General features: G+C 51.3%; 1 protein-coding gene across 1 annotated transcript in view; it reads right to left on the minus strand.

The window, feature by feature from the left end:
* Nucleotides 1–6,275: 6,275 nt before the first annotated feature.
* Nucleotides 6,276–15,502, minus strand: part of KIAA1549L (KIAA1549 like) — a gene marked incomplete at its 5' end in the record, with an annotated part of 302,875 nt that continues 293,648 nt past the window's right edge. Inside the window, 4 exons of the mRNA XM_004718072.2 lie at nucleotides 6,276–6,773; nucleotides 8,119–8,270; nucleotides 10,616–10,764; nucleotides 13,422–13,519. Of these exons, the coding sequence (XP_004718129.2) occupies nucleotides 6,492–6,773; nucleotides 8,119–8,270; nucleotides 10,616–10,764; nucleotides 13,422–13,519 (681 nt within the window). The remainder of the gene's footprint in view (nucleotides 6,774–8,118; nucleotides 8,271–10,615; nucleotides 10,765–13,421; nucleotides 13,520–15,502) is intronic.

Below are 15,502 nucleotides of genomic sequence, written 5' to 3' on the forward strand. Positions count from 1 at the left end.
TCGAGAGAAACATTTCTTTTTACCAGGTCTTTGAATTCCTCACCTCCTCCAATCTGCATTCTCACAGGTTTTTTTTTGTTTTTGTTTTTGAAGTCATTGATTTAATCATTGCCCACCTGCACATATTAAAAAACCCCAAACCAAAACCACTCACTGCCATTGCGTCAATTCCAGCCCACAGCACCCCTATAGGCCAGGGTAGAGCTGTCCCCATGGCCACAGTTTCAGAGACTGTAACTCTGTGGCAGTGATCAACTGGTGTTTCTAACTGCTGGACTTCGGGGTCACAGCCCAACTCCTCGTCCACTGTGCAATCAAATTCCTAACATCTCAGCCTACGGAAGAAGGAATAACTAGGCTGTCCACTTGAGAGGAATTAGCCACGGAAACCTCTATGGATAACATCAAAACACTGTCAGTTACTAAAAGCCTCCTGAATAGAAGCTTTGTCAGAGACCAGCTGGAAATGGAGCTGCTCAGGTCAGAAGCACTCGACATATGACTGAGGACGAGCTGTCTTCTCAAAGGAGAGCCAACCACAGGGACTGGATGGAGGAAAGCCTTGGGCCCTTCATTTGCTGTCGGGGCATGATTCAAAATGAGAAGAAACAGCTGCACACATCAATGAATAGTCAGAATTTGGAATGTGTCTAGATCTATGAAAATTATAAGTCATTAAAAATGAAGTGGAACTCATAAAGAATAATATTCTAGGTGTTCGTGAATGGAAATGGGCTGGTATTGGCCATTTTGAATCAGAAAATCATATGATTTACTATGCTGGGAATGACACAATCAAGAGGAATAGTGTTACATTCATCATCAAAAAGGTATTTCAAGATCTAGGAGTATCATGCTGTCTGTGATAGGATAATATCTATCCCCAATCAATACCATCAAATTCAATCATTACAACTCTTATTCAAATTTAAGCACCAACCACTGAAGCAAGTGACGAAGACCGGGAAGAATTCTACCAACATCTTTAGTCGGAAATGGATTCAACATGCATTGATAATTGGCCATTGGAATGCAAAAGTTGGAAACAAAGAGGGCTAGGAACAGTAGTTGGAAAATATGGTCTTGGTGAGAGAAATGAAACGTGATCAAATGATACAATTTTGCAAGGCCAATGACTTCATCACAACTACTTTTTTAAAAACAATACAAAAGGTGATTATACACATGGACTTCTCCAGATAGAATAACAGAAACCAAATGGACTACATTGAGCTTCTAATCTCAAGGTCAGATGTTCAAAACCACCAGGGGCTCCAAGGGAGAAAGACAAAGCTTTCGACTTGAATGGAGTTATAGTCTAGGAAACCCACAGAGGCTGTTTTACCTCGTCCTATAGGGCTGCTACGAGCCAGCATAGACGCGATGGTAGTGAGTTTGGTTGTTGGTTTGGTGGAAAGAGATGATGGAGAAGGTCACCATCAGCAGCTAACACAAGGCCAATGGCTGACTGTGGACCAGACCTTCAATTACTCACATAAATTCAGGTTGAAGCTGCAGAAAACTGAAACAAGTCCGCAACCTTGAGTATATCCCACCTGAATCTGAGAACATCTCAAGAACATATTTGATTAAAAACTAATGACAGAAAACCTGATGAGATCAGAAACATCATATGTGAAGAAAGCAAAAAGGTCTTTCAAAAGACAGGAAAGAAAAGATCAGAGTGGATCTCAGAAGAGACTCTAAAACTTGCTCTTAATCGTAGAGTAGCTAAAGCAAATGGAAGCAATGATGAAGTCCAAGAGCTGAACAGAACGTTTCAGAGGGCAGCTGGAGAAGAAAGTAAAATATTACAATAAAATGTGAAAGGACTTAGAGTTGGAAAGCCAAAAGGGAAAACGTACTCAGCATATATCAACGGAAAGAAGTCAAGAAAAATTCAACCCTTGAGATGTAATACTGGAAGAGTCTCAGGGCAAAATATTGAATGGTGCAGGAAGCATCAAAAGAAGATGTAAAGAATCCACAGAGTCATTGTACCAAAAAGAACTAGTTGCCATCCCACCATTTCAAAAGGTAGCATAGGAGCAAGAACCAGTGGTGCTATAGGGAGGCCGCCAAGCGACACTGAAAGCATTTGCCCCCAAACAAGGCTCCAGGAAGTGGTGGCATTCCAAGTGAAATGCTTCCACAGCTGATGAGGCCCTGGAAGCACTGAGGCTATTGTATTTTCAATCCCTTCCTATGTATGTGAAAGCCAGACATCGAAGAAAGAAGAAAGAACGAGAATCAGTTATTTTAACTATGGTGTCGGTCAAGAATATGGCCAAAAGGACACACAAATCGATCTTGGAAGCAGCCCATCCAGAACGGTCCTCAGAGGCAAGGACGGCGAGACTTGGTCTCATGAACGCTGGAAGTGTTCACAGGAGAGACCAGTCCCCGGAGAAGGACATCATGTTTGGTAGAGTGGTGGGGCGGTGAGAAAAGAGGAAGCAGGCCTTGGGCAGGACAGATTGCCACTGTGGCTGCAACAACGGGTTCCAACGGAAGAATAGTTGCGCAGATGGTGCGGGACTGGGCAGTGTTTCATTCTGCTGTACACAGTGTCACTATGAATCGGCACGACTCGGCAGCACCTAGCAATAACGTGCCAGAAGTTACAAGCCTATTTAGGAATGGGATGTCTTTGTTATGTTAGTTAGGCAGGGTTAGTGTGGGGGTGTGTCTGGAGTTGATTTCTTTTGAGATATAAAAGAGTTTAAACAGACAAGGGTACTGGCAGAGATGGAGGCTCATAGAAACCTCCCCACATGAAGATCACCCAGGAGCAGAAGTTCAAAAGGGACAAGATCCATCCTTCGGAGCTGACAGAGAGGAAGTCTGCTCCTAGTGCCAGCACCCTGACTTCAGACTTCCAGCCTCTTCACCTGAGAGAAAATAAATTGCTGTTTGTGGAAGACGCCCATTAGTAGTATCTGTGCTCTAGCAGCACCAGAGAAAGAAGATCCCATTCGCCCATCAAGAGTGCTCAGAAATGACGGGTCCCTCTGCTGTGTCAGTCAACCAGCAAACATGGTATAATGTCTCCAGGGACCAGAGACTTGGGTCTTCTTACAGCGCTTCTCAACCTGTGGGTCGTAACCCCTTTGGGGTTCCAACGACCCTTTCACAGGGGTCGCCCGATTCATAACAGTAGCAAAATGACAGTTATGAAGTAGTAATGAAAATAATTTTATGGTTGGGGGGTCACCACAACATGAACTGTATGAAAGGGTTGTGGCATGAGGAAGGTTGAGAACCACTGTTCTATAATCATCGTGAAAGAGGTAACTCCCTCCTAGGGCAACAATTTCAATCTCATCGTTGCACAAGCGTCAGATCATAGTACCAGGGCACGCAACAGACCTTGCCACTCTTGCACCCCCCACTCCCTGCTCCCCCTCCTACCCACCCCCCTCCCGCCTCCGATGCAGAGCACAGTGACTGCTACCTCACTGTTACAGGCTGTAACGGCCTCCTTGTTTGTCAGGCTCCATGCCCATAGCATGCGGAGCAGTTGAGAACACCATTTCTTTGATGGTCCTCTGGAGAAGAAATCACTTTTGCAGAATGCCTTGCTTTTCCATTGATGCCGAAAAATCTTATCCAGACCACTGCCAACAAGTGTTTATTATGCCACACATGATTTGTACGCTACACACTTTCTCGGAAGTTGCTTACATAGTCAATCATCTATCTTCTTCTCAAGAACATAGGAGTCCCTTGTATACATTTAAAAAAAGAAAAAGATAACCCAGTGAAAGAAGTGTGCCACAGAGCAGCGCGGAGGCAGCATGGTGAAATGGCAAGCAAGTTGGATGAACCAATCAGCAGGCTGGGGCTGGAGGCTGCGGGCAGCTCCCAGCACCTCTCTGAGCATCAGCTTTCCCTCCGAGGTGGTCAGGGCTCTTCCTCTATGGCTTCCTTGACTGTGGGAAGTCAGGAGGAGCACAGTTGGCTCCTGCCTCCTTCAGGCTCCCAGAGAACTCCATTATTACTTCCACGAGGCACCTTTCATCGATTTCTTTTTAACCATGTACCTTTCTCCGAGTAAACGGTCCAGGTCGCTACCACCTCCATGAGGCTAGGCGATGCTTCAGAGAACGGCCACGTCTCAGTCGGTGACACAAAACAGTGGCTGACTCCCCTTTAGCAGGAAAACAGACAGATATCTTTGCTGCTTACGGTTTTCTTCCCATAGACCTGTCCTACACTTGTGGATTTAACATGTCCCACATTCAGTCATCTCAGTGGACCAACTCAATGATTTCCTTGGGTCCTGTGACTGGTGGCTCCACATTCTTGGCAAGCTGGAGCGGAACCCCGTGGACCGTGGACTCGCTCTCTGTGAGTACTGCAACATCCAAGTCCAGACACGTGCTTGTGAAGCCCATGGACAGTTTTTTTTTCATCCTAAGTTCTCGCCACTTCAGTACCCCATACAGTATTTCCAGGCGTTTACCAAGCAGACAAAGTCCTGGATAGGCATCATTGCTTGATGAAATCTCATATTATTGGTAAATGGGACAATGTCATCGACTATCAGACTCCTATCATTTGCGTGAAAAGGCTGAGTTTCTTTGGCTCTTTGTTCATTCAAGTGCATGGCATGCCTGCTTGGATAAACTTAGGCATTGTGTTCATCTGTCAATCAAATCTTGCACTGTCCACAGTGTTTTGCAAGCTGATTTGAGTTTTGGACTAAAACAATTGGTCATTGGTAGAAATATACCATATGTACACATGGAAATTACAAAAATACATTTTATTTATAGCTGATTTTTTTTAAGTAACAAAAACTAACACTATGAAAGATCGAACAGCATACCAAAAGGACACTACCTAATATCATCTGAACAAGAGATGCGGTTGGGATTTCCATGACACATCATCTCCAGTCCTTTCCAAAAGGGGCAGTTTGCCACTGCAAAAGAAAAGAGCTCAGAAGTCTGGGCGTCAACAGTTCGAGTCTCCCATTCAAATCAGTTCCATCTCTACTCTTCTCTCCGTGGGAAGTTCCCACCTTCTTCTCTCAGTAAAGACCAAAGAAACTCAGGAGAGTGGAGAGATGAGTGCAGAAGGTGATGGGCCCAGCAGAAGCTAAAATGGATTATGGGGTGAAGGTAGGACAGGACCTTATTCTCCAGCAGACACCAAGGAAGCCCCAACACAGCCCACGGCCCCCAAAATTCCTTCTCTCTTTGCCACCAAAGTGGCTGGTGGTTTGCTTTGCTTTGCTGGGTGGTGAACCGTTGGTGCCTTCCATGCTGCATGGTTAACTCCATTGTCTAGTGCTCTGAAAGCCCATTCCCATGCCAGGGAGGATGGTTTTCAAGATCCTGGTTGCAAGGTTGGCTACCCAGTTATCTCAGCAAGTGTCTTCCGCATCCAGTTACTATGGGGATCTGGCTAAATCCATAGACTGGAAAAGGCTATTTACATTTAGACCTAAACCAAGAGACTTTTCTAGCTTCCTAAGCTCTGTACACACTGACTTCCGCCTGGGGAAAAGCAGACCCCATCCCACTGCGGTCTCCAACCGGCGTCACTGCTTCCTTCTGGAGCACCTGGCAGCACAGAGCTGGGCAGCCCTGTTGAAGAGAGTGATTTCCTTGTCCAAGTTGATGTGTCCATCATTCCAGAGAAGAGGGCTGCGTGGATCAGGCCACCTTCAATGCACAGCACATGTGCGTCCACACCTGGCTGCTTTTTCTTTTGTCGGAACCTAAAAGCTCTTAGCATCGGTTCCCTTTCGGACAGAGCCAGTTTGCGCGGTACTCGGTTTCCAAAATGACACCACCTTTCAAGAGCCATCCACACAAACCCACCAGCCCTTTCTCATCTTCTCTCCTGCTTGGCCTTTGCTCAAGAAGGGGGAGGAGGTGGGGCTGTGCATAGGCACAGCCCCTGAGAGCACTGGTTTTCATCCAATTCTTTTGACTTTGAAGCTGAACTTGTAAAAGAAAAGGACGCAGGTTTCCTTGGCTGGAGTCAGCGCCTCTCTCGCCAACGGGATGATTGCTATGATCACGCTCATGGCGGAGTGAGAGCGTAGCTAGGTGCTTAGTCCACGCTCCTGCCTTGGCTCTGACTCAGAAACAGAATGAACATGCAGAGGTCACCGAAGAGAGAGCTAGCACCTCCCCCGCTCCCCACCGGTCACTTATTAAAATGTGGCATTGGGCAGGAACCTGCAGAGGAGTGCTTCTGGTGACCAAGGCTCCATAGGGAAACACGGTTCCTACATTTAATGTAACAGACTATCACACGCACGTGGACCTCTGACCCACGATCAGCTGACAGAGCCAAGAATCCAACCCTCCAAGAGTTTTGTTTCCCAGAAGTCCCACTGTTCACCTTCTCAGAGACAGCGGATGAAAGAGACCCATTGTCCATGCCTCCTTGAAAAGTCCCTCCGTGCTGGACTCGAGACATCTCCGGGCTGCTTCCGCGGAGGGCGGGGTCCAGAGTCCCCCGGGGGCAAGGCGCTAGACTTGGAACTCAAACATGTCTGTCTGTTTCTTGGCCAGCTTGGCCACCTCTTCCCGGATGGCCTTGACGAGGGCCGCGGTAGAGATGTTGGTCAATGGCGTGTCGGACGGGTCGTTCTCGGCTAGGCTCTGCTGCGACGCTGCTGTTGAGGGCACTGGGGCCTGCTCCAGGCTGGGGTGCAGGTTGGATGGATGGCTGTACTGGCGAGGCAGCCTTGAGGGTGAGTTCTGCTGATAGCGGGACCGGGGGTAAGCTTCAATGTATCCTGGGAGGGGAACCTGCAGAGGATATTGGGGGAGAAGGGCCTGGCGTTAGGTAGGTGTTCAAGTCTCAAGATGTGCTCGGCGAGCCTGGAATCGGGAAAGAACGGTGGCGCGGTGTGTGTGTGTGTGTGTGTGTGTGTGTGTGCCGAGGAAAGACACTTGGAAGCCAATGAAAGAGCCCTGCACCATCCACTGTCCAGAAGCAGCACTCGTAATGAGTCTGTTGAGAAAATAGACATTTGGGACTCACTGGATATACTGGTTGAATGAATTAACTAGGTGTTTCAACCCTTGCTGAAAACCTTTAACACAGCGGTTCTCAACCTGTGGGTCACGACCCCTTTGGGGTCGACCGATCCTTTCACAGGGGTCACCCGATTCATCACAGTAGCAAAATGACAGTGATGAAGTAGCAATGCAAGTAATTTTGTGGTTGGTGGGGGTCACCACAACATGAGGAACTGTATGAAAGGGTCACAGCATTAGGAAGGTTGAGAACCACTGCTTTTGAAGACATCGGAGTTTATCTGTGTATCTTATTAATAAGCACAATTCAGCCAACAGAACGAGCATTTACAGGCCACAAAGGAACTCCGGGATGTATTATTAAGCACAATAGCGAACAGGCCTAATGCTAAGGTCTTTGCCCACATTACTTCACCTCATTCTCAAAGCAACAACCTGTGACATAGGTATTGTTGCCCTTATTTACAGATGAGGAAGTGGAGAGAGGGTGATATCATGTCACAGCCCAAGGGCCACCATTAGTAAGACTTTGAGGCCAGCCTGGGTCCCAGGAGAAGCCCCCATGGATGGCTTTTTGGAAGCAGATCACCACGTCTTTTTCTTTTGGTAGCTTTTTCGCTCTACACCACTCCTGGAGTCTCCGTGAGTTAGGGTCACTTGACTGCCTTTGGGACTAAGAAGCCCGTGTAGCAGCTGGTAGGTTCGCACTACTGACCCTGCACTTGGCAGTCTACAGCTGTAACTAAATCAACTGTTTAATTTTCAGGGCTCCTGGTTATCAGGTGCCTTCAAGTCGAATTTGACTCATAGCAACCACATGTGACAGATAGAACTGCCTCCTAGGGCCTTCTGGGCTGTGATCTCTCCACAGAGCACCAGGTCTGTCTCCTTCTGAGCCACTGGGTGGGTTTAAATCTGCAAACTTCTGGCTAGCTGCGAGGGGCTTCACTGTGATCCCACCCAGGCTCCTTCCTCCTGAGGACACCCTGCCTCATCTCTTTGAAGACGGCTGACATTAACCACCAGGTGGGTAGAAGGAGGTGGGGTCCAACCAGACTTAATCCCAGCCTCTCACCCCATTTCTTCCCTCAAGTATGAGAAGCAAGGGCCTCACCGAGTCGGCCCACTGGCCCGGGAGCTCGTTCTCCCCCGCGTAGGACATCCAGGCCTGGCTCCTGTAGGACGAGGGTGGCGTTGGGATGAAGTAGCCAGTGACGCCGGGTCTGTTGGCAGCCGGGATGGCAAACACTGCCGGCACCGTATTACCTGGCATGGTGGAGAGAAGGGGGCAGTTTAGGAGAGGTGCACCTCTGGGACCCAGCACTCAGAGGCTCCCAAATGTTGGCAGCATTTAGTTGAAATCTTGTAAAATCGAGTCTGAGTGGAGAGGGACTTTGTTGGGCTGAGGTCTGCGTTCATCTTGAGAAAGGGGAGTTTTCCTTAATTTCACAAACATGGACTGGTACTATTAGGACTTCCCCCATCCTCCCATCCCCCTAAAGAGGGAGCTATGGGCTTAGCTAGCATCCCACCCACCGGGCCTACATCTCTGTAAGGTGAAGCCAGGGAGAAAGGGGGGCGGGGGGCGGGGGGAGCAGCACGGGCCCCAGGTGGGGGGGTGAGAAGGTAAAGGCCTTGGGGGTGGACAGGACTTCAGATGTGACCCTCCGCCTGGAACCCCGCCCTGCTCACCTGACATTGGGTGGAGATGGCATCCACCGTGGCTCAGGCCAGACTTGGGTTACCTAAGTCTGGCCTTCTAGAGAAGCGGTGGCTCAGCTGCCTGAATCTCCCCAGCCCCTCGCCCCCACATCCCCGACCTGCTGGGTGGAGGGAACGGGGCTCTGCCCCAGGAGAACTAGGGAAAGAAAGCGCCAAAGAATGAACGTGGTCACGGTGGGTCTTTTGGACACAGGGAATGCTTTCATCATGTGGACTGCTGCCGCTTGTCTGGACGGGATTGTGGTAGTTACATAATCTGGTGTCAATTTGGGACTTGAGAGGATTAAAAGTGAAGGGGTGGAGTCTAGTCTGTCAATTGGGTCATAGCCAATGAGGCCTCTGTGTGGGCATGGTCTTCTCCTGAGAATTCTGGGAACTCCTGTATTTTCCTCCTTGGAGGAGAGACTTCTCTCTCTCTGCTGACTTCCTGTGAGACATCCCTGAGGAGAAGCCATGTGGACCTACCCTGATGCAGCCCTGGGTGCTGGAGCAGCCACGTGGAGACCCCTGCCAGCACTGAGATGTTTATAACACCACTGGATTCAAAGAATTTTCCACCCACTGGCCTGTGATTGTCCTGCGTTCAGCATCATTGCATGTGTTTCATGAGTCGGAAGAAGACTTCATCGACTGGTATTGGACATATGGGCTAAAATCAGATTGATTGGCTTGGACTGGACTGGGTTGGGATGCTTTCTTAATGTACAATTACCCTTTATATAAAAACTCTCTCTTAGACACATGTGAGTTTCTATGGGTTTGTTTCTCTCGTCCACCCAGACGAGCACAGGGGTGGTTTGAAGAAACTCAGAAGCGAAGCAGGCCATGCAGACAAGGGAACTGAGCTTGAGTCAAAGAGGAAGGAGAGGTACCGATACAAGCTGAGGCCCACAGACTGAGAGGACATGATGCTAAGTGAAAGCAGTCGGCATCCTAGGTCACGGATTGCACGCTTCTCTGGCTACGAAGCATGCAGAATAGGCTATCCACAGACAGAGCAGACGGTGGTTGCCACAGGGCAGGGGAGGGGCTAGGGGGCTGGTGACGGAATGGGGCGCAAAGGCTCAGTGGTGATGGGGTTTCTTTTTCTCACTCAACTCCCTGCCGTCCCGTCAAGTCTGACTCAGCAATCCTGTAGCGCAGAGGAGACCTGCCTCTGTGGGCGTCTGAGGTTGCACATCTTTATGGAAGCAGAAAGCCTCATCTTTCTCTTTCAGAGTGGCTAATGCCCTTGTGGTTAGCAGACCACCGTGTAACCCACCATGCCTGAATGCACTACATTTCATTAACTCTAGGGTGCTGTCAAAGAGCCCTCATGGCACAGAGATCATGCGTTGGACTGCGATCTTCAAGGTCAGCGGCTTGAAACCACCAACAGCTCCGTGGGAGAAAGACAGGGCCTTTTGTCTTGTAAAGAGCTACAGTGCTGGAAAACTCACAGGGGGCCAGTTCCACCCTTTCCCGAGGGTCACTTTGAGTCAGAATTGACTCGATGGCAGTGGGAAGGTGCCCTTGGTTGTAAAGCACACTGGCATGGTACAGACTACTAAGAATGACAGTGCCAAGTGAACCCAGGACTCACTGCTGGGTGCTATGGAGTAGACAAAGTACCCCAATGCGTGCAATAACTGATGAACTGCAATGCGTTCGGCTTGATGACAGATTTAACACTGTGTCAGCTTTCAAATCTTTTTAGCGAAATGACGCCAGTGGCTTGCTGGTCTCTGGGAGGGTGGGGGCTGTGGGGTGGAATGTGGAGTGTGTGGGGTGCCCTGGGGGTGGAAGGTAGGAGGAGCCCTCTGCAGAGTGGATTTGGGAAGTGGGGGGCAGGCGGCAGGGCGCCTGGGGTCCCCTCCGATTTGCCCAGCTCGCCGCTTGAGTTTACCCACCTGAGTAATTTAAAGCCGACTGATCCAACTGCGCCACGGACACAGGGCCTCGGGACACGTGGGTGAAGGAGGCGCTGTCGTGCAGGGGGGCCTGCTCCGGCCCGGCCATCTCGGCCATTCTGGTCTTGCTGCCGATATCCGAGGTGGATCTGGGCAGGGCACAGGGGCTATGTCAGGCTCTTCCCGAAGCCCACCCTGTGGGGGTGGCTGGGGCAGAAGCAGCAGTCTGGAAGCTCCTGCCAGTCCAAGAACAGCACCCCCTCCCAGCCCCACAGCCTTGGTGGGGGTCCTCAGGTTGGATTTGTCCCAAATCAACAAATCACGGCAGGAGGCGCCGGAGACATGAGCAGCCCTCCTGGTGGCCTTGGAGTCATTTTTAGATATTCAAGGTCAGCCCTCCCCTCAGGGTGGCTCCAGTGTCTCTGGGTCGCAGAACATTTAATTTCCACATAAAAATACGCAAAGCAATTAGTGCTAGGTATTAGCTGGGGATGGGCCACTTAGGACATCATCGGCAGCCAATGAAGGAGAAAGCTGGCTCTACCCCCACAGTAGAATGAACGATCCGGGAAGCTGGGGTCGCCGTCGCTGCTTCTAGGAGCAGGAGGCATGAAGGCCAAGGCTCTGGGAACCTCCGACGGCTCCCGGGACCAGCTTTTCGGACCTCCAGAACCAGCACGCCCTCTCCTCACAGGCCGAGAACCAGGCCCATCAACACCCGGTGTTCGGGTGCAGTGGATCTCTGAGAGAAAGCGGACATGCAGCTAGGGCGGCGGACCTCCGGAGTTCCCCACCTCCAAAGCGGGAGCCGCAGGCTCTGCCTTTCCATGCGGGCCTCACCCTTTCCCTGACCCGATCTCACAGAGGGGCCTGGGAGGGGCCCTGGGAGGGAGGCAAAGGCTGCAGAACTGGTGGGGCAGGCTGCCAGCCCTCGGGGCCACCCTCTGAGCGGAGAGTCCAAGTGCCCAGACTCATGGGGCCTGTCGCCCCCTTTTCAGAAGAAAAGCCTATTCGGTGCTCTCGGCAACACATGCTTGCGCTGCAGCCACACTGCGGGGCCAGTGCAGGCATCTGCGTTTGCAGCCCTCCTGGATCAGTCTCGTGGGCAGCATCACCCCCTCCCAGCGGGCGGCATCACCCACTTTGGGAAACACTGGGCCTTGACTACAGTCAGAGCCCAGAAGAGCCCCAGCTCTGGAGGCGGGGGGGGCGGGGGGAGGCAGGGGGCTGGGTTCCAGTGACCTGCTTTCTTAGAGCCTTGTCTTATTTCACACACAAGGAAGTGCGAGTGAGCTCATCTATCGGGGTCCTTGGTCTGAATCTCTGGGTTTCCAGGGAGGGCTGACATGGGTATGTGTTCTGCTGCAATCTGAAAGGTCGGTGGTTTGAAAGCACCAGCTGCTGCTCAGAGAAAGACACGGCTTTCTATTCCCGTCAAGAACAAGTCTCAGACACTCCCGGGGGCAGTCCTACCCTGTCCTACAGGGTCGCTGTGCGTCGGCATCGACTTGAGGGCCGTGGGAGTGGAGCTTGGAGCCCCGACCAGAGACCAGAGCCCCTGCTGTCATTCAGTTCCCGCTGACAGGGTGCCTCTCTAGGGTTCCAAGACTGTGAACCGTGAGGGGAGCAGGCAGCCTCGTCTTTCTAGTGCCTAGTGGCTGGTCGGTTTGAACCGCAGGCATCTTGTTTGACAGTACAATTCTTAACCCACAGTGCCACCAGGGATCCTTTAAACCATAACCTGAGAACCCTGATATTTGGCCAGGCTGTGAAAAGCTATGTAAGGAGAGGGGCGGGGGCGGGAGGTGGACAGAGGTTTAAAGGTTTGGCATGGGCCCCCCCCCTTTTCTTTCTCCATCCCTCCATCCCTTCCTCTGCAGCCTACCTGCTCCCCGAACCCTGGCCTCCCCTATTCTGGTTCAGAAAACTACTTCCAGAGGAATCGTGGGTTCTGGCTCTATACCCACCCCCGACGTTTCAAGAAATCCCAGAGCCTCTGTGATCGCCTTGTTTTCACAGATGAGAAAACCTGAAGTCCCACCGCAAGTTGCTGCAGGAGTGGGGACTGGAGCCCCGTTCGGCCAGAACAGTGGATGGCGTCTACATGCAGTTCCGCAGCCCCAGCTGGGGAGGAGGGCAGGCTCTTTTCTATGAGGAATCCACACGTTCCTCAATGGTCTCATAAAGCCCAGACCAGGATGCCCATTGACATGGGACTTGGTACTTGAGGTGTTGTGGGGAGGCCGGGGTGGGCTGGTGGGTCATGGCCCCTACACGCTGCAGCGCATAGCTCTTCCTCCCCACACCCTGCACATGACGACCATGGCTCCAACCGATGTCCATGCCCTTGGCATTTCTCTTCTATTTTCAGGAAATGTGCGCCTTCCGTCCTGGGACAGAGCTAAGCATATGCTTCGTAATGGGAAGACCTGTACCCTCTCAGCCTCAGGGGTCATGAGTTTGGGTGGGTGCTCAGACATGCTTCTCCCCGACCCCTGGACACCACCCTGAAAGAACACAGTGGCCCACCATGGAATCATTGTTTAGGTGTCTAACGTCAGCATGGAGGGTAATTGACCTTGGGCTTCATTCACTATGGACCCTAAAGAGCTCTCTGTTTCAAAAGACGAGAAGGTGGTCACCCCTGTGACTCCCATCCTCCTCGGTGCACCCTGCATGGGGCCGTCTGGACAGCCGATGAGGCTGTGGCAGAAGGGCAGGAAGGACCCTGGCTGGTGCCGCGTCCAAAGGTTCTGAACCTTTCCAAATAGCCCAAACGAAGCAAAGAAAGGACTGTGTTACCTACCGCCTGAGAGAAGTGACAGCCACAGGACCGGTCCGGGGAGGGACGGGCGGAGGGGGAGAGCCCATGACCATTTCGGGAAGCTGGGAGAATCTGTAGGCCTGTCGGAGAAGAGCAGATGGTGGGGGACGTTACAACCCGGATCCCGGTCACACGGAGGCTCTACTTTAAGGAGGCAGCAGGCGCCCAGGGATCAGACTTCCATTCCCTCTGCAGACGTTTTCTTAGCGCTTCCTCCATGTGCTCTCCAGGGACTTCTTCATAGCATCTCACACCGGTCTCCCCTTTGTTCACCCCACGGGGCCCCTGGGGGGACAGCGGCCCCAGGCTCAAAGTCACACAGCCCTTCCGTGGTGCTGGGCACTCGCTCGGTTCTCTCCTGCATGCAGAGGCTTGCTCCCTCTCCCAGCTCTGCACGCGACTTCCTCCTTCCTTCCATCCGCCCAGTCACATACTCCCCCGGCCCCTGTTTTATTTATCTTCCATCCGCACAACTGTCACTTGAACGTTATATTTTATTTATTAACTATCTGCCACCAACGACACTGTGGCGAGGGCAGACGTGGAGCAGTGCCTGGTGTGTAGCAGATGCTCAATAAATATGAGATGACTGACTGAGCCTTTGACTAGCAGGACGAGCAGAGAAAGAAAGAGACTTGGAGGCAAGATGTATGGGCAGAGGCCTCGGTCTACTGATGGACAGACTGAAGGTGACCACGCTGGACCTCAATGTCCTCTTTTGAGTTGAGGGCATCAGTACCTTCCTCAGGGAGGTACTAAGAAGATCAGGCCAGTCAGCGAACATGTCAAGTATTCTGCGATCTCTAAAGCACTGTTCATAGATAAGGGGTAGGCACCATCACAAAAGCAAAGGCTTTTATCAGCATGCGAGGAAATGAAAGGAAATGGACGGAGATGGCAGGATTAGAGAGCCAGGCCACAGCGCTGGTAGCAAGACAACATCTCGAAACACTCTCTGGGGTGACAGAGCTTCACTTGTGCTTCTCGTGGGTTTCTGCCTCTAGGCATCGTGTCGGCCAGAGCGCTCCAGGAGCAAGAGGGCCTTCACGCAAGGGCTTTCAGCCCCACGACCACAGAAGAAAAAGCAGCAGCACGGGGAATCCAAACATGGGATTTCTTAAAGTGAAACTGGGTCTTTCCCAAAGCATTATGGACAACGCACTGAATAGCCAATAGGTCCTGCCAGGAACACACCCTTTAAATGCGCTGTGAGAAACGCAAGACAGAAGGGCCAGTGCCAAGGAGCTTCTCCAGCCTCCTGCACACCGACCGCAGCAACTGCGGACAAAACGATGAGCTGACACCAGACGCGAGAGTAGGGAGTGGCAAGCAAATGTGAAAGGTGGGGCTGCCCACACGCCAAATGCCATGTGGGCACCCAGTAGGTCAGGGCAAGGTGGGGGAGCTGAATGTTGGCTCCTGGTTGGTAGCATTCCCAGGCTCAGGCAGCCACCATTGGCAGTCCCTTTGGAGGAGGGCACCTTGAAACTAGGCTCTCTGGGTTCCCACAGATTAAGATGGAGCAAATAGGAGCTCATCATCCAAGACGTATATGAGAGTCAGTAGGGAAACAATGAACAAGATACAAAGCAGGAAAGTAACCATGGAAGAAAGGGTTACAGAAGCGAGGGAGACAGGATGGAACTGAGGAGCTACACTCAGGGATGGTCCTGCAGATTTGAAAAGAGATCCAATGGATCTTTCAGAAGTGAAATATAACTGCTACCGTAAAATACTCACTCTAAAGGAGATCAGACACAGATGAAGGGAGAGTTAATAAACTGCAAAGTGAAACTGAAGAAATCACTAAGAAGGCGCTACAAAAGGAACAAGGAGATCAGAAGAGAAGGTACAGATAGGAGCACAGGATTTGCACTCCTTAATCCTCCCGGCCCAAAGCCAAACTCACGGCCATCGAGTCAGTGCTGACTCTCGTGACCCTGTGGCATCTGACACTGTACCTGTTCACAGGAGTGGACAGTCTAGCCTTCCTCCCGAGGAGCTGCTGGGGGTTTCAAACTGCCGACCACTCGGATTGCAGTTCCATGTGTAACCACGACCCC

Source organism: Echinops telfairi, unplaced genomic scaffold, assembly GCF_000313985.2.
Source record: "Echinops telfairi isolate 266 unplaced genomic scaffold, ASM31398v2 ScPeMD7_60;HRSCAF=208, whole genome shotgun sequence".
Taxonomy (NCBI): Eukaryota; Metazoa; Chordata; class Mammalia; order Afrosoricida; family Tenrecidae; genus Echinops; species Echinops telfairi.